The sequence below is a fragment of the Macrobrachium rosenbergii genome, chromosome 52 (genome assembly GCF_040412425.1).
Source record: "Macrobrachium rosenbergii isolate ZJJX-2024 chromosome 52, ASM4041242v1, whole genome shotgun sequence".
Classification (NCBI taxonomy): Eukaryota; Metazoa; Arthropoda; class Malacostraca; order Decapoda; family Palaemonidae; genus Macrobrachium; species Macrobrachium rosenbergii.
The window spans coordinates 36630093-36653597 of record NC_089792.1 but is presented as its reverse complement, the minus strand read 5'-3'; the positions used below and the strand labels follow the sequence as shown (position 1 = coordinate 36653597).

The window sequence follows — 23505 nt, the reverse complement described above, 5'->3', positions numbered from 1 at the left end:
ACAACGTGCCTGATGACAGAGAAATTCATGTGGCATGGGATCAGGAAAGATGTACAAGAATGGGCAAAGAACTGTGTACCGTGCCAGACAAGTAAGATCACCCGCCACACGCAATCAGGCATCGGAGACTTCCCTCAACCACATAGACATCCACATAGACATCGTGGGACCTCTGCCTTAATCAGAGGACACCAGATACCTCCTGACAGTCATAGACCGTTCCACAAGATGGCTGGAAGCAGCCCCAATGGTAGAAGCATCAGCAAGCGCCTGCTTGGAAGCCCTACTATCAAGTTGGATAAGCCGTTTCGGTGTGCCAGATGATATAACTACATATACGGGCCCAGCATTCTTGTCAGAACTCTGGGTCTCCCTGGCACGCCTGATGAGGACCACACTCCACAGTACGACGGTGTACAACCCTGCGGCCAACGGTATGGTGGAAAGGACCCACCGTTCCTTGAAAGCAGCTCTGATGGCACGTTGTACTGATGAGAATTGGAATGCGCAGCTGCCCTGGGTCCTGCTGGGTCTGCACACTGCACCAAGGGCAAACGGCAAGAATCTCCCACAGAAAAGTCTACAGTGAAGCATTGGCCATACCTGGAGAATGCTTCCCCACAGAAGCTGGACGACCCAGATACACCCCTTCCAAGACTAAGAGAAATTGCAAAGAAGTTTGAGCCCTGCCGGAAGACTTTGGAGGACAGGACCCATAACTTCAACCCAGAAGGCCTGAAAACCTGCACACACGTCTTCCGAGGAACGACGCCCACCGCCCACCCTTGACCAGACCATACAGAGGACCATACTGAGTCGTCAGTAGAACATCCAAGGCCTACCTCATCAACATCCATGGGCAGGAAGACTGGATATCTATAGACAGGTTAAAGCCAGCCTTCCTAATGGACAGCGGAACCTGGGAAGAAACCAGCAGACGTCCCAAAATTCCTCCACAAAACAAGACTTCAGATGAAGAGATCGGCATCCTGAAACGAGGCCGAGGACGTCCCAAGGGTCGCACTAGGGATGTCATCTGCCCGGCAAAACCGCCGGACGACTCAACAGTCAAAACCACCCCACAACCGCAGATATCAAGAACATGGGGTCGGCTCCTGCTCCCAAGAAGATACCATGACTAACATTCAACAGATCTTCCAATCATTATTTCATAATAATTGTCTTGGGGGTGGGTGGGGGAGTACTTGTAAAGACGTCTTTTTTACCCATTAACTACGATCATGTATCGCATCTATCAACACAGCAAGAATCTCATGTATATATTTGTATGTAAAATTTCCTGGCCTTTTTGCCAATATATATTTTATCACTGTATGTGCATTATGTCTCTTTTTATTGTTATTTGATTGTTAACAAACACAAATTGCTCTCACTCAGTGTGCGGGTCACAGAGACCTGGGGTCGGGCATCACGTTTCCGCCAGCATGCTGCTATGTATACCTTACGCCCAGGTAATAAATCAATCAGTACCCAGTTCTGCCTTCTTTGACCTCACAACTTTGGTTTATAGGGCTCTTCGTTATTCTTGGTCTGTTTTGTATAATGAGATTTTGTTTTTAGTCAAATTTTTCTTACAGAACTCTTATCCTGAAAATATGGTTTGCAAAGTCATTAACAGACTGCTGTCACAACACTTCTCTAATCTGACACCCTCCTATAATGTCTTATAGAAAAATACGTATGCCACAATCCCATATATTTCGGACAACAAGTTTTCAGCCAAACTTAAACAAATAATTGAACAGAAATTTGGCTGCCTTAAGATGCAATTAATTCTAGTCAATCCACTCAACAGAACCATGCCTCACTATGTAAAATCGAAGTGAATAAAAAGCATTTCTCTATTATTGGTGGCACAATCCCCATAGTGATTACCTTACTACCCTGGAGTCCTTAAACGTCAAACGGCTTTTGCGTCTTTGAACTCGAACGTTCCCGCTTCTCCTCTTTATCTTGCATTACTGAAGTCGTAGGGTGGGGTCAGGTCTTGGTCTTTCGTTCTTCTCCTTCTCCTTGGAATGATTTGTTGAGCACTTGATCTTTTTTACTGCACACATTTTAAGTTATATTAATTTTAATGTTTGTCAATCTTTTTTTCCTCTTAACTTTATTTTTAAAATAGTTTTTTAAATTTCTGACGGTTTGTTATATTTGCAGATTGATGATGCACATAGCACATGTGCAGAAAACGTCTCATGTGAATAAATTATGGCCTTTTTTGATCGTTTTTATGGACCCTGCTGTATGCCATTATATATATATATATATATATATATATATATATATATATATATATATATATATATATATATATATATATATATATTAATTTTACCATATTTAAGGTTGCATTAAAAGTTTTAACAAAACTTATTCATACTTTACATGTTTTCTGTTACCAGTATTTCTCTCTCTCTCTCTCTCTCTCTCTCTCTCTCTCTCTCTCTCTCTTCTCTCTCTCTCTACAGACACACAACTCAAAAGCAAACATATCTAATATATATATATATATATATATATATATATATATATATATATATATATATATATTTTATATATATATATATATATATATATATATATATATATATATATATTGGATATATGTATATATATATACATATATATATAATATCGATAGGCTATATTAGGTATATTAGATATGTTTGCTTCTTTGTTGTTATGTGTGTTTCCAGAGAGAGAGAGAAGAGAGAGAGAGAGAGAGAGAGAGAGAGAGAGAGGAGAGAGAAAAAAAATACTGGTAGCAGGAAACATGCACATTATGAATATGAATGGTTAAAACTTTAATGCAACTACTAATATGGCAAAACTAAAAGAATTCTCTTTCTGTGACAATTCACAGGCTCTTAAGAATGAACTGCATTTGATTAAACCGTTATTATCTTGATCATTTTTGATATATGAAAATGGGAGTCTGCCAGGCTATCGTTACTATGACATTATGCTTTGATGTGGTGTGCCATTTTGAGTTCCTGCCTCTCTTTCACGTCCATCGTCCCTTGCCTGTGATCAATAGTGGTGTCTTCAGTGGCTGATAAGAATTTTGTAATCCCACACCCACCCTCGCCCTTTTGTAGTTCTCACACTTCCTTCATTATTATTATTTTAGAAGTGAAATTATTGATTCTGCCAGATCTATGCAATCTCGTGTTATCGTACGCTGCACAGGTAATAATTTTCATAATAGTTTACTTGTGCTCGATACGTCAGCGCTGTTGATTTTCAAGTGGAAAATCATGCCAAAAAAAAAGGAATGACATTTTAAGTTGGTATCTAGTAGCAGCTAGTCCACAAAATAATAGAGAAGAAATGACCCAACTTGACAAACGTAATGAGATTTCCTGTCTTTGTCACCGTGAAAGATCATGTTTAGAGCGGATCTTATCTCTCAAACATATCCTCTTAAGGCCTATTGTGGTTGCGAATAATTTCCTGCGCACTTGATACGGAAAACAGTAGTAGCCAGGATCCATGAAAATAACTGATTCTGCGATACATTCTGGATGTTGCATATATAAGTATTTCACATGCACTTTGTGCAAAGGGAACCCCAGTACTTCTGTGGACTTTTCGGGAGAGGAAATGTTCCTAGACTGAGGTAAACGTGTCTATCATTCGGAAACAATGAGAGCCATTCTATTATTTCGTAAGTGGTGAAGAATGTATATATATATATATATATATATATATATATATATATATATATATATATATATATATATATATATATATATATATATATAGCATTAAATTCTAAATTTGTTTTGACATAATGATAGGTGTTTTGGTACTTGATGCAACAGGATGGAAAGAGAAATGCGTGCAATGTTAGAGAATACCAGAAGTGAGGTGGTACTGCTGCCTGAAAGAAAAAGGCCAAATGTGTTCGTGGAAGGGACGTACTTGTGGTGTTACACTTATGTTAGAATAGTTTAGGTTACATCATATACTTGGCACATAACCACAAAGTTTTTATCTAGAATTAAACTAATCCTGTAAATCATGCTGCGTTCGAATATTTTCAACGATTTCATTGCCTCAAATTTTGTATTGAAGCTTGTGTAAAAAAGATTTTTAAAAGGAATGATGTTTTGCCCAAAAGGTGAAGAAAAGATACATCATTCCAGTTACTTTTATGAAATAGAAGATTGCGTATATTGCATAGTAAATCGGTATACATAATTTTATTTAGTAGAGTCTAGTCCCATTTCACCCAATCTTCCAAATGGTTATTTTCGATAGTAGCTGAAAGATTCTTCTGACTTTCTAGCTGATCTTCATTCTACGCAACTCTGCCAAATAAATGACTCGAGTGAAGAAAATAGTTATTCATTTGGCCTAAGTAGAAGTTAGACATTGAAACTATTTGAAAATGAGGAAGATTGTGCTCATGATTGATATATTTAAAAGAAAAAACTTTTAAGTTTTCAGTTTTCCACAGTATTTGCCATTTAACAAATGCTGGATTCTGGTGCATGTTTGCTTTTCTAAAGATTTATTGCCTAGTGTTGGGCACTGCTGAGTGTATCAACAAAATTTCATTGTGGGGGCACGAGTCCGTGTTGTCAGTAAAGCTCTTAGGGCCACGACCAGCGGTCATTTCTGTAGCAGTCATTCCAGATGAACAGGACCGTATCCGTAGCTGCGGCCTAAATTTGTATCGTTTATTGAAAATGCTTTCATCTCAGTGTTATCACAAGGATAATTCTACTCAGAAGGCATAGCGAGTTTATACCAGAAATTAATGTTTTTTTTTTTTATCACAACTTTTTAGATTGCTTTATGGAAAGGTCATACTCGACAAAATCAATACCCTTCGCTGTGAGTCATTCTGAAGTTAAAACCTCAGCTTCTTGTAGAGCACTGAAATTTGAAACATCATAAAACCGTGACTCTGATGCCCGTTGCATGGCTCTCATGCCCATCCTCTTCCCTCAACTTCACAAAAATAAGGGGTCCTTTAGTTTAGCAAGAACCTCTAGCTGAACCCTGGTAAGCCTTACTTGGGGCATTTCCACGGTTCAGGTTAATTACGAGTATATAGTTACCCGCCCGATTTCGCTTTCACTCCAACAAGTTCTACGATTCCTTCATAGCAACCTTTATCCTTTAAGGAATAATATATGTATTAGTATCTAACTTATAATAAGTACTATAATTAATGATTTTTTTAAGCAAAAAAGTGAAAAATAAATAAATTATTCCGATATTTCTGTTGATTTTTCTCTTGAAGTTGGAAAACAGCTTGCGGATGGTGAGACTGGTGGGCAGCCTCGCCATCAGCTTTGACGCAACAATAGGGGTGGTCGCTGGAGCAAGCCAGGTGGCAAAATTGAGCTAGACAGTTCTGGCGCGTCTGCTTTACTATGCTTTGTGCAAAGGGTAAGAAAAGCAAGCATCGGCAGTCATAAATATAATTTACCATAATGCCAACCACACTTCATAACATCTCATCTGCTGAATGTCATAATGATTGTACAGCTTAATTTTGTGGGTAAGAAAGCATATTAGATGACATAAAACACTCAAGTGCTTATAAGAACACATGTTGCTTAAATACATGCATACATACCTACCAACATACATTAAGACACACACACACACACACACACACATATATATATATGTATATATATATATATATATATATATATATATATATATATATATATATATATATATATATATATATATATATATATATATATATATATATATATATATATAATTTATGTATCTACATATATACATATATATATATATATATATATATATATATATATACATTATATATTATATATATATATATATACATATATATATATATATATATATATATATATATATTGTATAGAACTAGATATACAAATATAGATAAAACCAATATAAAATAAGTAGAGACGTTTTGTAACAATGGGTCGAAAATTAATATAATTATGCAAAAGAAAAGTTGATTTAAAATGAAGTACTAGAGACACCACATATATCTTTAACTAAGACATTGTATCTTCTATTGGCTTAAAAATAGTTTTTCTTAGACAGTTTAAGTTCTATTCACAATCGTGAAAGAATTCTTTCATTGGTGCTTTCACACTTCACAAGGTCTCTGATGAAGGAAGAATCCTCGAGGTTGATTCCTTTCACCATTCCCTCGCTCTCACTAATTTCATCGTGTTCTGCAAAAATTTCTCATTACTTTTTATTACTGAAGACTGGGTTTCTCTTAAATGTCGCATCACTTTCTTCCTACAGTGAAGAGAATTGAAATATTGGCTTGCTTCTGCATTTCAGTGATGAAATTAACTCTGCCTCAAATGTCACAGGGTTCGGACCATATTGTCAAATTTATCGTGTCTAGATTCCACATTGTACTTATATTTTGCTTTTTCAAAAATATGATTGAAATGATCAGTTTTTTGTACCTAACATGTAGTCAGTTATATTATCGACATTTCACTACTTTTCTCACTGTTCTCCTCACAATTATGCCGCTACGCTCTTCTTACTCATCGCTGAAATATACGGCGACAGTGACAGAGGTAGTTAGTTGTACCACCACACAACTCCAGTTCAGTCTGTCAGTCAGTCGGACCACTTTGGAGTCTTTAAAGTATCACTTATTAAACATTTATCTTCAACATATACTATATATATATATATATATATATATATATATATATATATATATATATATATATATATATATATATATATATATATATATATTTAATAACACAATCATTATTTATAATTAGGCACACTTATACAAAAAAAACTGCATGTATTAGGATATACATGATATAATATATATATGTATATATTATATATACATATATATATATATATATATATGAGTGTGTATATATATATGCATATATATAAATGTATATATATATACATATTAGTGTGTATGTATATATATATATATATATATATATATATATATATATATATATATATATATATATATATGTGTGTGTGTGTGTGTGTGTGTGTGTGTGTGTGCGCGTGTGTGTGAAGCATTTATAAATGAGTTTCGTTAAAAACTGTCGGGAAAAAGTCTTATAGAAATATATTCAACCCTCCAAGTGTACCTTCTACGTGAAATAGAAAAGAAAAGAGGCGACATTTTTCAACAAAGACTTTTGTTCGATCTTTTCAGGAGGAGATCTTTTTTCATTCTCCCCCTCAAGAGATAAGCATCTCCTCCTGGAAAGAGAGAGAGAGAGAGAGAGAGAGAGAGAGAGAGAGAGAGAGAGAGAGAGAGAGAGAGAGAGTCTGAAATCGTTCTCATCCGTTAGTCTTTACACAAAAGAATGTTGTACTTGTTGTTACGTATTCTATTTGTTCTTTTGAATATAAGATGATATAATCGGTTTTTATTTTTTGTATGAAATCAAACGTTTTGCAATAGCAAATTTTTACATACACACTCTCCTCTTTCATTTGTCGTTTATTTCATTCATATCTTTTTATATATTTACCTCGGATATTTTTCAATATTTCAAATACTCACAAAGTCAACGGATTATAGTATAGATGCACTTCCACAATACAATTCTTAATGCTTGTGAACTTGTATGTACACATTTTAACATTTGTGGTGAATTTCGATATACAAGCGCACATAATCATACTGTATATGGGAATGAAAATCTGTTTTAGCCACATTCGCATCAATTCATGAGGAATTACTTAGTTTACCTTTCTCAAAACTATTGCCAATCAAGCAACAGTATTTCCTTCTACGAAACCTCCCCTCAACACTTTCCTTTCAATCAGACCCTGCTCCTGCCTTTCGGATAAAGACATATTTACTTGAATATATATATATATATATATATATATATATATATATATATATATATATATATATATATTATATATATATATATAGTATATATATATATATTTATATATATATATATATATATATATATATATATATATATGCGCAAATGAAAATGGTGAACAATAAATATTTTATTTGTATATATCTGCAAAAAATACTGATGTCGACATTTCTTGTACGGAGAGAGACCATATGGATCGGGCACACCAGAGAAGAAGAGTTGTTATAGCGCTTAGGGTCAAATGAGTAGAAAGCTTAATAAAAAAAAAAATTTTTCTCATCTGATTTATGAAAATACAGAAAAAAGATTAAAAGAACTAAATCTAAACATCAACACGAACTACAGTCCGTACAGCAGACACATGATAAGCATATCACCACAGGTGATTTTTCTTTTTTCTTGCACAGTCACTTTTCTGCTCTATAAAATCTGTCATTGTCAGAGGTGAGCTATTCACTTTTCGCCCCCACATTAAATTCTTTCTCTCACCGATGTTTCCTTTTATATGAAAATGGCAAACACGCATGTCTCTGAAGCTTTCTGGATTACCCATTCTTGTAGATTTTGCTTGCACTGATCGGAGATTCGCCACAAAACACATAGTTCTTGATTTGGTGTTGCCATTCCTGTATTCTTGGTAATACCATCTTTTTCATTTTGCATTCTGAGAAAATATTTCCTCTTGTTCAAATATGAATTTCTTAATTTGCTTAATGAATATTTGGTGTTTCTTGCCACCCTTGAGCAGTCGTGTACTAGTTGTAAATAAGAAAGCAGCGCATAAATTGTCTGCTTAAGTCTATATAAGTGTTTGCATTCCCCCTTTACCTGTTATGGTAATGAAAGTGATTTTAATGATCACATTGATATTGTTAGATGTCAGTCACGAATCGGCCTGAAAGCAGTAGAAAAATATATACAAATACTTCAACCTAAAATGATATGAAGTTTTATAAGATCTTTCAGAAGCATATGGATTGGAACCATTAGCACCTAAAGTGAACCCTGCAATATAAGTAGAAGACCAAGACTCGGAAATTGTTTCTGGGAAAGAACTGCGGTTACGTCTAGAGCACTGATTTTCCTAGATCCTTGAGTCAGTTGTTTCCACAATGAGCAACACTTCCCTTTGGAAGCATTGTAATGTTCAGGGACGCATGCCGCTCATACATAATTCTTTCTTATTAGAGGCAAAACCTGATCCGAAATCTATCTATTTCCGCTCCACATAGCGCTGGAAAGACTACAAAAGGATTATCCTTGTTAGCCACGTAGCACAGGAAGTTACTGAACAATACAGAACGCAACATCGTTCTGTCCTTTAGGCAATATAGAAAACATTCGAAGTTCTTCAGTTTTGTGTATTTTCTGAGCGAAATATTATTCAGTTCATGAGTTTTTTTCTACATTTTTGTATCTGCTCTTTGGTGGCACATCTGTGGATGCAGCCGCGAGTGAGATAGCAAGGGAACACAGACATGAACCTCATGGTGATCATTTCCAGATTCTCCAGCGGAGGCCGTTCCACTTCCGTTTAAGCTCGGTCTGCCCCTGGTCGAACTAGTTCTACCCATTGCACTGTGGGTCGATCTGTCAGGCGAGATAAAAACCATTCAGATTAGATAAATTGATATCAAAATCCACAATGGTACAAAATTTTTAAGAGGTCTAAGGTTCCCCAATATCTATGCTTAGGTCACCTTCAGATGTCAATCCATCCCTGTCGTAACAAACCAAACCACAGAGGTTTGTCCTACAAGAGCGGGCCATGAATCGAAACGGGTAATTTTCAAGAGTGATTGCGAAGCTAATTCTTGGAAATATTCACATTTTCAATAAAACGTTCGTGGGGACTAATAAGCTGTCTAACTGAAATGAGAAATAATAAAACATCACATAAATGAAAGTTTCATTCCAGGCTGCTGACACTACACCGTCTACTTCTGAGAGAGAGAGAGAGAGAGAGAGAGAGAGATGATCCTCCGGGCACACTGAGATTCAGTTATCTCACGTTGAAATGCTTTGGATTCTACATTTATAACTTAACAATACTGGTGGAAATCAAGATTATAACTTAATCCTTCACACTCGTTTTAGAATTAACATTATTCATCGGAACTTCACTTTAGAGAGGATTACTGAAATAAGTTTGATTCGGCAATTTTTCTGAAAGATAATTTAACTTAAGGTTAAATCTTATCTGGTGTATCGACTGTAGGAAAGCTTCTGAGAGGTAACATACATGAAAGATCTTATTTAAGTTCATTCGCATCTACAGTAAATTGTTTGAGTAAATATCCTATTTTAAGATGAATATTATCGAGGTAACTTACCTGACAGATTTGTTTACACATTTGTCTTACGTGGGGCAACTTTCCTGGAACAAGCCTGCTCTAAAGTAGCTCTTATCAGGACTAAGTTACTTGAGAGGAGACCTAATCTAAAATTAAATGCTATTTATAGGTGACTTACCTGAGATAAATTTGATTCAAAATTAAATCCTGTTTGAGGTAACTTACATGAAAGATTTATTTTCGTATAGGACACATTGTCTGTGACAACTTACCTGAGAAAAGATCCAATTTCATATTATGCCATATGTAGCATAACTTGTTTCGAATATCATCTGAAGAATGTTTAAAGGAGGAAGAGTGGAACTGAGCAGAGATGACTGAAAATCTAAGTAAGCAAAACCAGTATCATGATTTCTGAAAAGGACCTAGGGAGATGTAACCTGGAAAGTAACCATGCGTGACCTCTGGCTGTGGTGAAGGGCTGAATGCAATATTATTAATGGGTTATCGTAGAATGTGTCGCTGGAGACGAACTAGTATCTAAGAGGTGAATGGCCGCCCCAGAGTAACAGCAGCCTAGATGAAGTGAAAAGCAATAGTATTATTCCTGGTAAATAAGAGCATCATATTGTTAAAAAGGGTAAAGATATATGACGTTTTCGTAAGACATAAACTTCCATACATATCAGAGAGATGGCCGCTTACTGAAAAAAAGGGCAAAGATCTTGACAGTGTGTAACTGCGGAGTGCCAAGATTCGTGCCTGGAATCCTCTAGAAAGATCATTTACAAATGCTGAGGTAACAGAGCTATTGCAGAATTTCTATCACATACACTGAGCTTTCAAAGACAGTAGATTCGTGCACGGGGAGAGGCAAACTCGGTATAATTCACTTAGAAAATAAGTAAATAAGATTTAAATTACTGTAGTCCTAGGCACATACAGATCAACAGTGCGTCCGATTTTTTATCGGTAGATATTCAGAGCATGATGATGAATCCTTCGGACTTTTTCATGATAAAACTATTATGGAGATGTATAACTTCTGAAAACTTTTCTAAAATCAAATCTTGTTAGGGGTTAATTTTCTGAGGAAATACTCGTTTAAAAAATTCGACGTTCACTCAATTAAATTGCCTGAGACGTGATTTGAAATTAAAACACATGGGGTAACTTACTTGAAAGGAAAGTTAATATAAAGATGAATTCTATTGGTGATAACTTACTCCACTACAGAGCGGATCTGCCCTCATGTAAGATCTGTTCAGGAATAAGATTTTCTTTCAGGTAGGTTATCCATTATAAATTTTGACTTCAAATGATCTCTTGAATGATTCAGCTGGGAAAATATGTATTTTTTAATCAAATACTTTCACAGGAAATTCACCTCTGGTAAGACTTAATTTTATATAGGCTTTGCACTAGAGCAATTCATGAGTGATGGAAACTCACCTGAGAAAGCATATAACAAACTTGATACGATCAAATTCTCTTTTGGATATCTTCCTCGAGATACCATCTGATTAAAGTTTAATAATATCTGCAGTAATTTACCTGAGAAAAGATTAAGTTTGAAATAAAATCTTATCTGGGGTAGGCTAACTCACTAAAAAGCTGAACTGATTTAAGATTCAATTTAATCATATCTGGTAAGTTACCTGACTCACCTCTGATCTACAGTTAAGTTGACTGATGTTTGGGTCAAATTACCTGAGGGAAGATCTGGCAGATCCGTTGAGGATCGTTGCTTCTGTTCGAGTGTCTGTTCTCGACAGTCTGTTGTCTGAATACAAAGACATTTGGCGTTCTAAAGGAGATCTAGAGAGGAAAAAGATTCTGTTATAAATAAAGTATATCAGGGAGCAGATGATGGGAGTTATCAGTTTTTCTGATCAGCGTACTTTTTAAATAAATTAATCATATATATATATATATATATATATATATATATATATATATATATATATATATATATATATATATATTTATGCTTCTGTTAGTACATGACAATGTGGTGTTTTTGGGCATTCTGCGCGTTTCAGCGCATAGGTGAATGTCTGATGATCTGCTGGCTCAGCACAAGGTGCCTGAACAAAATGTCACCTTGGATATAGCCGTGGCAGCAACACATGAGCGGAAGTCTCGAATGTTCTGGAAGCCCTGTCCGGTTAGAACCCGAATATGGGTGTGTCGTGGAGAAGGGGTTTATGCATTTGTCTGTAATGAGGAGTGGCTTTTGGGTTAAGTGTCTGGGGCTTCTGTAAAATGCCATACATTGGTTTTGGAGGACCCGAAGTGAGAAGGACTCTGAGGACCAAGTTCCCTGCTGTAAGAGTGAGTGTTAGGATAAAGCAGCAAATTCACATTTTGGTGGCTTTTCAATTTGTCTTAATTTCTTTTAACATTTCTTTCTATGTGGTGTAATGGGGTTAATGTGAACCAAGTTGATTTTAATACTAATGGGAGATGATTTCTCTACAGAAATTTCATGCTCATGCATGACCAGAGTAAGCACGCCTAAAAATGAACATGGCCACTATGGAATGTAACCACTTAAATGAATTGGTGGCATAAAGACATAAAATTAGAATGGAGACTGAATAGTGATTGGGGATTGAGATGGGAAGAATCCCACTTACAGTTCTTGCGACTGATAAAATGTTTGGGAAGACGTTCATTTAGCTTTGTTTCATTTTAGTATTATGTTTATTTACCATTTTTTTAACCTGTCATATTTAAGATTTGCAGAATAAACTATTATTGTAAACACGGCTTAATTTCCACAAGCTGGATGTATGGTATTTAGTACTCAAGAGAGAGAGAGAGAGTGCTTGATCACGTCTACCAACACTTCAGGTAAGTCTGTTATTTTTGTATATATATATATATATATATATATATATATGACTTTATCACATCACCGTGATTCATATACAATCAGTAAGCTACAAACGTCTTTTAATATCAATTCGCTCTACCTCGAAATAATATATTTTCATATATGTTACCGAAGGAATTTTTAGTTGATAATAAGTTCGTCGTCCGTGGGCTCGAACCAGCGAAGGACAAGAACTCAGGACTACAGTGGACGATTAACCCACGTGACCAGTCGTGTCGGTTAATGCGTCCACTGTAGTCCTGAGTTCTTGTCGCCGCTGGCGGCCGTGGAGTTAATGCGTCCACTGTAGTCCTGAGTTCTTGTCCTTCGCTGGTTCGAGCCCACGGGACGACAAACTTATTATCAACTAAGAAGGGAATTTTTAGTTGATAATAAGTTCGTCGTCCGTGGGCTCGAACCAGCGAAGGACAAAACTCAGGACTACAGTGGACGCAACCCACACGGCCCAGGTTAATACGTACACTGTAGTCCTGAGTTCTTGTCCTTTGCTGGTTCGAGCCCACGGGACGATTAACTTATTATCAACTAAAAATTCCCCTTCGGTAATATGAAAATATATTATTTCCGGTAGTTTAATTGGATATTAAAGGACGTTTGTAGCTTATTGATTATATATATATATATATATATATATATATATATATATATATATATATATATATATATATATATATATATATATATAATCATGAAGCTACAAATGTCGTTTAATATCCAATTCCTACTACTCCGGAATATCCCCGATGGGGAATTATCACGGATACTGCGGGTCTCGATCCATCGACACAGTTACCTTCCAACAACTCCAGTCAATGTTGGAAGGTAACTGTGGACAAGGATCGAGACCCAGCAGGACCGATCCATTTATCACTTATAAATTCCCTTTGGTGATAATTCCCCATCGGGAATATTCCAGAGGTAGTGGGAATTGTATATTAAACGTATTTGTAGCTTCATGATTGTATATAAATCACAGTGTGATAAAAATTTCATATGTATGTATGTATATATATACATACATATATATGTATACATGTATGTATGTATGCATATACATAATACATACATACATACATACATATATATATATATATATATATATATATATATATATATATATATATATATATATATATATACAGACTTACCTCTCTCTCTCTCTCTCTCTCTCTCTCTCTCTCTCTCTCTCTCTCTCTCTCTCTCTTACTTGAGTACTAAAAACCCAATTAAACCGTGTTGACAAAAATAGTTTATTCTGCAAATCCAACACACACACACACACACACACACTATATATATATACATATATATATATATATATATATATATATATATATATATATATATATATATATATATTTTCATGATGTTGCCTTGTAATATGTATATCCTCCCATAGTTTTGATGTATTTACTCTTCTGTTTATATTGTGTTATATGTAATATAATAATAATAATTGTTGAGATATCATATGTAGTGTAATATCAGATCTCAAAAGAACTAATGCTTTAGATAGCTTAACAGCATAATTTAGAATTAATAATACGATTTTAATAGTAATGTAGTATATGAGGAACACCTGCATCCTAGCGAAGGGTTTGTTTCACTTCAGCTGTCATCGCAAAAGATAACGTGCTGACAGGTCGAGATAACAATTGCAGATTCGTACAGGAGACCAACTCGAGTTTTTTGTTTTGTTTTAAAAACATGCCAATCATGATTAGCCAGTTTTGAACGTGTAAGGATTTCTATAAAAGCTTTGTCTCATACGAGAAGAAGACAAATGTTTTGTAACGTTACATACATGGCTCTGGTCATGTATCCCCTTTTGAGAGATAGGACAAGTATTGCACTGGAGCACATGTCCTGATTGATTGCTTCATGTATTGTCCCAATTGTGTTCAAAACATTTCAGAACTTTTTGTCTCGTACCCAAAATGCCTTAATGATGTCACCTTGTCGTTTTAATTTCCTACTGTAATTCTCAGATTTATTCATTCTTATTTGAGAGACCATTAGCTGTGGCTCTCTCTCTCTCTCTCTCTCTCTCTCTCTCTCTCTCTCTCTCTCTCTCTCTTTATTCAAAAGAGAAAAGTTATTAACGTAGAATATTTGTGGTCACTAGCATTAATCTTACCTTTTGAGATCTGATTATAGGGAAAGTGTAAAAATTTGGTTGTAATGGCACATGATAAAAAAAGTGTGTTTTTGAATCAAAAGTAGCTACAGGTCCAGGTAAAGTGAATTTTACTTATTATTACCATGGTATTATAAGGTATTTTGAGAGAATTTTTGCCTTGGTGAAATTATTATTGATAAATCTTTTGTGTATTTTTGTGTGTCCTTGTGTTTGCAATCTCTTGATTTTTGTTGGTGATTTAATATTTATTTACTTAGCATTTTAAACATTTCTTAATAATTTAACATTGCATACTTGATTTAATTTTCATTTATTAAGACTCCCTTTTCAAATCTTGAATAACTCTTGATAGTTTAAATTTTGCTTGATTAACTTGACTTCTTGATAAATTAAAGTTTTATGATTTAATTTTATTTAATAATTTAACTCAAGAATTACTTGAATTTTTGTGTTGTTTTCAAGTAATAGTAAATTTTTCAGATTGTGAATTCTGATTATAAATTTTGAATTTAACAGTAAATTTTTGTATTTAATGTTTTTAAAAACAGTGTTTCATTTATTAATCACTAGTGAATAGGATTAATTCTGTGTGCATAAGGCAAATTGATAAACATATTTTGTTCCTTTAGTTTTGTTGAAGTGAATTAAGACCAGGGAAACAATTGAAATTGTTTGATGGAGTGATGCCCTTTTACTGTAGAATATTTCTTGTTTAATTGTTGATACGTCACACTATTCTTGATAAACTTAGTTTGATTTTTCATGTGATTAATGAGCTTGTTAAGGGATCGCTTTTACCTTTAGAGTACTCAGTCATAATTCTTATTGTTATGAGTGTTCAGGTATCTGGCTGAAGTGAGGTATATTTTTGAAATCTGTGATTAGTTGTGTAATAACCAGGTACTTAGAATGCATCGGGACAATATATATATATATATATATATATATATATATATATATATATATATATATATATATATATATATATATATATATATATGATTACATTTGTATCTGGTAAAAAAGTGACCAGTAGATTCTACACACGCACACACTCACACACACGGACACACACACACACACACACACACACACACACACACACACACACATATATATATATATATATATATATATATATACATACATATATATATATATATATATATATATATATATATATATATGTGTGTGTGTGTGTGTGTATACATAAATATATATATATATATATATATATATATATATATATATATATATATATATATATATATGTATATATATATATATATAAATATATATATTATATATATACATGTATATATATATATGGGTGTGTGTGTATAATGTGATTTTTTTACAATAAAAAATATTAACATACTACCACAAAATTATATTCTTTCATCTCAGTTTCTCTTATCTGTTAAAGTAATAATAAATGCAATAAGGCTGATGACGATACTGATGTTCATAATAAGAAGAGGGAAAAGAAGGAGACGAAGAATAAAAATGGTAAATCAGAAATGCTTGTGGTGTAAAAATCCTCAATCGCCAAAGAAATTCTGTGTGAAAATAACAATACCAAGAAATAACACCTAATAATTATTAGTTAAAAGCTAACGTAAGATAAAAGAAGGCAAGGACCGGAATCGGGAGGAAAATGGTCCTTCTTTCGCCACTGCACCTGATTAGAAAACTAATGAGCTTTTGCGGGCGAAGTTAATTGCAAAGATCAAAGGGTATTGGTCTCTGTAATATGAGATCGTCTGCAGCCGAGAGAGAGAAAATTATTTTTGTTAAATGCCTTCTTTCCTCACGGACTGAAAAGGAAAGGCCATCGATGTGAGATTTAGGTCTCGCGGACTGGGGCCGTTGCGGTGTCAGGATGGAAAGTCTAATGAATCTCTTCTCCGTTTTCTTTTCTCATTCATTTATTTTTCTCTCATTTTGTTCATTCGCTCATTTCATTTCCTCTAGTCTTATAATTATATGAGCTTGAGGGTCACTTAATTGCTAAAACGGCCTTTTTTTTCATGGTAGATGCATCTCTAAGTGCTGATATTGTCTTATGTCAGAATTTTAGTTCACGCGTTGTTTTGTCATAATGGAGCCTTTTACAAGTTATATTCCATTCTCATGAAAAAGGAATTCCACCTATAGCTTCCATTTTCCAGTCATGATAATTGAATGTAATCAGTATCTGCTGTCTGCACAACTGTAAAGAAATAACAATTATTTGCCGTTATTTACAAATCTTGCTTCTGGTCCCAGTTAATAGCAACTAAAATGCAAGTATGAGAGGTGAACCAAACCCCCACCCCACCCCACCACACACCCTTCTGTCTGTCTGTCATTGGCAACTGTTCCTGTAACCACCCTCTAAAAAAATGACTCGGCTGAAGGAGTTTTCAAGAAGCACAATGCATAAGAAAGTTGTACGAGCACTCTTTACCTCTCTTATGTAATAGTCTTCTTACGCAAAAGGCCAACTTTTCTAAACAACCTTTTCGAACAAACAAAAAAGCAGATATTGCAATGTTTTGATATAGTTCACGACTGCATCTTCCAGAGGTTTTGCAAGGACCAGCACACTCATTCATATTGATATTCAATACTCATCTACACAGAGGAGAGCTGCGTTTGCAATTCTTCCGCTAGATCAGTTGTATTTTTTTTTACTCGTATGTCTCTCTCTCTCTCTCTCTCTCTCTCTCTCTCTCTCTCTCTCTCTCTCTCTCTCTCTCTCCTTTCCTGGTGGCTGTGTGCTCAGCATCCATCCCTCGATTGGAGTATCTGGGTTTCTGTTTGGGCTTCTGGGTCACTCCAGCAGACATATTGAGTTGCTTTACGTGAGGTGGTGACCACAAACCAGAGTTCTCAATCGCTGAGCTGCTTTAGCCTTCGTATCGTGGCTTCCCGCTGGTGTGAGTCGGAATCCCCTTGCTTGAGGGTTTGTTCAATCACACTTTTCCTGCATATGTATGTGTAAATTTATATATGTACCAGTTTACATAAACATATTCAATTATATCGCTTTCTCCATTAAAAATGGTAGTTGGCAATAACTATTCAGTTCCATTTATTTAGCGTTTTTGGCAATCGTACATATCAAATTCTTTTATTATTTTTTCTCAGTGATATATATTTTGCTATATTAATTCTTGTTTAACTTTGTCTTATTTCACTTACTTCATCTTTTCTTAAATGGACTTTATAGTAGTTCATGGGCCTCAGTTTGCAAAGTAAGATAGTATGTTCATCATGAATATATATATATATATATATATATATATATATATGTGTGTGTGTGTGTGTGTGTGTGTGTGTGTGTGTGTGTGTGTGTGTGTGTGTGTGTGTGTGTACATAAAACTATCACCTTCCACCATCCACGCAGTCCTTATTCGTTCTTTGCTCAATGTCCCAATGCTAATTGCATCACCCGTAGAAACATGTTTCGTCACAGCCTTTGTCAAAAGGTAAGTTATTAGATTATCATTTTCTTTTGTATAGTTTCCCTAGCACCGTTTTCTGTTGCATCGCCCCAGTAAACATAAAGTCTAAAATTCTTTTATGTTGGAGATTCATTAGCAAATGAACACTAATTTCGTACAGTATTTTAGTTTCCAGAAATGTTACTGTTAGAGTATTAGCCTTATGTATCAAGAGAATAGTGTCAATGTTGCTTGGCAACATTTATTGTGACGTTGAATTCTAGGGCACTGTCCCGCCGAATCAGGAGTCAGGAATCAGGACTAACGTTTTCATATGTACATTTTTTCCCTTGACCGGCGTGTGATGAGTAATTTTGGTGGAAAAGGAGCCATTTTTGATAATACATTTTAAATCTTTGATCGGTGTATAATGAATAAACCTATCTTTGATGGAGGTGAGATTCCACTAGGCTTGCTTTTCTTTTCTTTATCGGAGTCCAGTGAATACCACTGAAGGAGAGGGAGGTATTTTATTCATATCGGCGTAATCGCCGATTTAAGTTTTTTTTTATAACAGTGGAGCTCACAACCGTGTAATGTAGAAATTGAACTGTTGCAAAACCCATAAATAAACATCAAATCTCCTTACTCCACATTACTGAAATGGTAAGGCAATGTCTCCTGTTTCCTGCTCTCAAAATGAATCAGGAATTTGACACCTGTAACCCGGGCACTCTCACTTATCTTGACGGAAAAGCAAGACTGTTCAGAATAACAAGTGAACTGAGCAGCTCCATCCCCTCCCCTATATCTCTCACTCCTCCGAAATCCCATACGCCATCTTACTTACCTGAGAGCAGCGTTCAATGCTTCTTTTAAAAATTCACCTCACCGACAAACGAAGCCTTAAAATGCATGTATTCATACATTTTTTGCTCAGAATTACTGTTTCTTTCATTTCCCAAAATATTTGCATAACTCGTATTACACCCTGTGCATATAATTGAGTGATAAAAGGGAGATGGAAAGAGCTGGGACTCATCCTTCGCGCAACCCTTGGGAAATTAGTAGGTGGTAGTGTCAGCTGTGCTCCCATAAGTCGGAAGGCCCAGATCTGCCCAAATGAGAACTATGAGACAGGAGACTCTGCGATAGACCTTGTATGCACAGTTTAATAGCTAAAGTATGAAGGTAGTGGCTGCTATGTTGTTTTTATAGTTTCTATACATGGCTCAATGTGTATATATATATATATATATATATATATATATATATATATATATATATATATATATATATATATATATATATGATTCTAGTCACTTTAACACGTTACTGCAGGTGAAAAAAATAAAGACGAGGTCAGGTTCTGACAGGTTTCGACTTTATTTCAAGCCATTCATCAATGGCTTGGAAGTAAATCGAAACTGGTCAGGACCTACACCCTATCTCTCATTTTTCACCTGTGGTAATGCATGATGAATATATATATATATATATATATATATATATATATATATATGTGTGTGTGTGTGTGTGTGTGTGTGTGTGTGTGTGTGTGTATGTGTGTGTATGTGTATGCGTGAGTGGGGGGAGGGAGTGTCGAAGGTCCAAGTCATAACTGCTAATGTTAGGAAACAGAAACCTACCATCACGAGTCACTCTGTCTAAAAGAGATAAATCTTTGGCAGAAGCAGACATCCACACCGGAGGACAATATTCTAGTAATGGTACGACCAGTGACCTAAAACAGGTTGCATTGATTTTATCACTATTATAAATATATGAGGCCTTACGTACAATACCTAACTTCTGTGAGCATTTACTGGCATTTTCGGTAGATATTTCTCAAAAGTAAGATGTGAGTCAAAAGTTACACCAAGAACAGTGAAATCTTCAGACTCATTCAGCAGAATCTCATCCACCTGAAGGGGAAGATGGGATGGAAAATCTGTGCAAGATCTGCTAATCACTAGTTTTTGTTTTACTGGAGTTCAGCCTCACACCCCATCGACTACATCATTCAGCAATCCGCTCCATGCACGACTGAGACTAAGGCCAGAGTCATTTCTCACAAGTGGAGACTTTGCCACACCCACAAGTGTTGCATCACAGGCATACTGAGCAATCTAGTTTTCCAGGCCAACGACCATATCACTTGTATGAACTACACTAACAGCTGACCAAGAACATTTCTCTGTGGAACGCGAGAAACAATTGTAACTTTATCACAGAGTTGATTTTGACAAAAAAAAAAAAAAATCAATATCAGTAACAAAAAATGTACTGTATGGGTGTTCATAGAACTATATTGAAAAACTGAAATAAAATAAAAAGAAGAAGGGAATCTTTCAAATTAAATCTTTAAATGAAATTGATCTTACTGCTGACTTTTTACCATTCTTTTTCAGAAGTAAGTGCCTGAATATTGCATTTCGAACAAGAGAAACAGGTATTTATGCTGTCAAAACTATTCAAAGCTTGAATAAAATTTTGAGAAAAGAACAATATCGAATGAAAGAGTCCATTATGCCCATAATTCACTAAGTCTTTCAAGCTCTTGAAAGTGATATTGTCACTGAGATTAGATTGCTTACTTTCCAATACTTATTGACTGATATTAATGATAAAGATCTTTGTATGCTTTCCTTATTCAGATTAAAAAAAGGCTGATAAAGCAACAAGATCTAAAGTACATAAGAGGCAGCAGAGATAAAAATAAAAATGTCCACGATTCTAACTTTTACATTTTTATAACAGAAACAAAACAGAGGAAAAAATTTTTGACAGGATGCAGTAAAGAAGGAAAAAGTCAAATGAAACAAAGAAAAGACGTTCAAGTCATTTATTCTTAAGTAGTTTCAAAGATCATTCAATATGTAAGTTGAAACATGAAACAAACTTTTTTATGATGAAACAAAGGCTGCATGCTGTACATCAGTGTTTTATTAATTGCTCAATCAAGCACAATATAACTAAAAAGAAGAAATGCTCCTAACACCATTTTCTCACATAATCGTTGTGTTTTTAGCGTGGAGCATTGGTTAAATGAATATATATATATATATATATATATATATATATATATATATATATATATATATATATATATATATATATATATATATATATATATATATATATATATATATTTTACATATATATATTTTTTTTTTTGTGTGTGAATTTTTATCCATCATAATGACATATTAAGCTACATATGTCGTTTAATATCACTCACCGAAGGTGAATTATAATTGATAAATGATTCAGTACCTGGGAGACTCGAACACCTAACAGTACATATCAAAGACTTTCAGTCGACGTGCTAATTACTCGATTGTCAAGAGAGTGGTTAATACGTGGACTGAAAGTCGTTGATATGTACTTTCGAGCGTTCGAGTCTCCCAGGTACTGAATCATTTATCACTTATAATTCCCCTTCGGTTATAATCCTAAAGGAGAGCGAATTGAATATTAAATTGATATTTGTGTACATATATTTTATATATATATATATATATATATATATATATATATATATATATATATATATATATATATATATATACATATATGTATGTATATATATGTGTGTGTGTATATGGACTATTTTTAAGCCAATGACCATCATAGGAGTGGTCACTGAAAAAATCTGTCACTGCTGCATTCATACTTTAACTACTGCTGGATGAACATCATGTATAGAAACTTCTACAAAATTAGCCGCCCACGGGCCTCAAAAGAACGCTCGTCAGTCACCCATTCACGTGCAACGCGCACATCTCTCACGGTTTCTGATATCAAGTACTGGTTTCCATGACCTGTTTCAGCATTCAAAAGTTTCTGTATCTTCCTTTTCTCTTCCTTCCTAATATTTTCAGTTCATTCTCTCTTATTACCGGCTTATCCTACCAAGCTCGTTCCAATTGACGAAAACATGTCAAAACACTGTGATCCTCCCTTGCACCTACCCAAACATTTTACACTTCTGCCTATCTCCAAATTTAATCACACTCAGTACTCTAACGCCACTTATTCTGCGCAGTCACTTATTCAACCTACTGTGTTATTCTTCCATTCCCATTCAACATCCAAACTTCACTTTCATGAGGGAAGGCTGGCTCAGTAATGCCTTCCTCTATTCCTACCTTGGCTTTCATGGAGACTCTAAGTCTCTTCCGAATCTTTTGCGTACATCCTGCAGCCCTCCTTGCGCCTCTTGTTCAATTACATCCCCTCTTATCCTACCATCGTTACAGTGGTTCATAAATATTTGTATAAATCAACCTTTTTCATCCTTTCATCCTCCTCATGAAAATTCATTGCTTCATCTTCCAGGGTTCCATTTACCCTCATGACCTTACTCACATTAACTCTCAGCTTTCCCCTTCTTACAGATACTTTCAATCTTTTTTCATCATTGTTTTTAGTTTTTCACTTCCCCTAGTTTGCACTGCATTAACTACAAACATCAACAATTTCATATAGTTGCATTTTATGAAAAGTATCAATAAGAAAATCTCAAGAACAGAGTTGTGAACGGAACTCCTTTGATAACTAACATCTTGTGTGAACAGCAAAGGGGACAACCTGCTTTTTGAATTTTCAATAACAAAGACATAATAGAAATAAGGTAAATTATACTTCTGTTCCCTTTTCAAATATTCCAGCCAAACCAGACGTTATTTATTGTTAATAGTTTCATAATTTTTTTTTCTGGTAGTTTCTGTCTCATAGTACAATTTGATTCATTGGTTTTCTTGACTTAATTTCAGTTAAAAGCTGCAAGAGAAAACTCTTACTCAGAGATCACATTAGAAATTCTCAAGTATTTCCAGTCTTTGAA

At 34.7% G+C, this 23505-nt stretch overlaps 2 protein-coding genes across 5 annotated transcripts in view; one reads left to right on the top strand and one right to left on the bottom strand.

Annotated features, from left to right (window-relative positions):
• The first annotated feature begins 12 nt into the window (after positions 1-12).
• LOC136833964 (uncharacterized) lies at positions 13-789 on the top strand. Its single transcript, XM_067096242.1, has 3 exons — positions 13-91; positions 186-434; positions 512-789. Exons 1-3 carry the CDS (start codon positions 13-15, stop codon positions 787-789), a joined length of 606 nt encoding a protein of 201 aa, XP_066952343.1.
• Positions 790-11880: 11091 nt separating this feature from the next.
• LOC136833809 (tachykinin-like peptides receptor 99D) overlaps positions 11881-23505 on the bottom strand; it is a 99817-nt gene continuing 88192 nt past the window's right edge. For 2 of the 4 annotated variants that reach the window (XM_067096086.1, XM_067096085.1), the window contains exon 9: positions 11881-12007. In XM_067096086.1, coding sequence (XP_066952187.1) covers positions 11896-12007 — 112 coding nt within the window. In that variant the 3' untranslated portion in view covers positions 11881-11895. Of the gene's footprint in view, positions 12008-22524 lie in introns of those variants that run through there. The other 2 variants (XM_067096088.1, XM_067096087.1) reach the window with 1 other exon arrangement.

What these genes read in the sequence shown, in the direction of transcription:
- LOC136833964 (XM_067096242.1), top strand. Translation starts at nt 13, where the DNA reads ATGACAGAGAAATTCATGTGGCATGGGATCAGGAAAGATGTACAAGAA. An exon ending in CTGTGTACCGTGCCAGACAA is followed by an intron (nt 92 to 185) that starts GTAAGATCACCC and finishes TGCCTTAATCAG; the next exon opens with AGGACACCAGATACCTCCTG. An exon ending in GTACAACCCTGCGGCCAACG is followed by an intron (nt 435 to 511) that starts GTATGGTGGAAA and finishes TGGAATGCGCAG; the next exon opens with CTGCCCTGGGTCCTGCTGGG.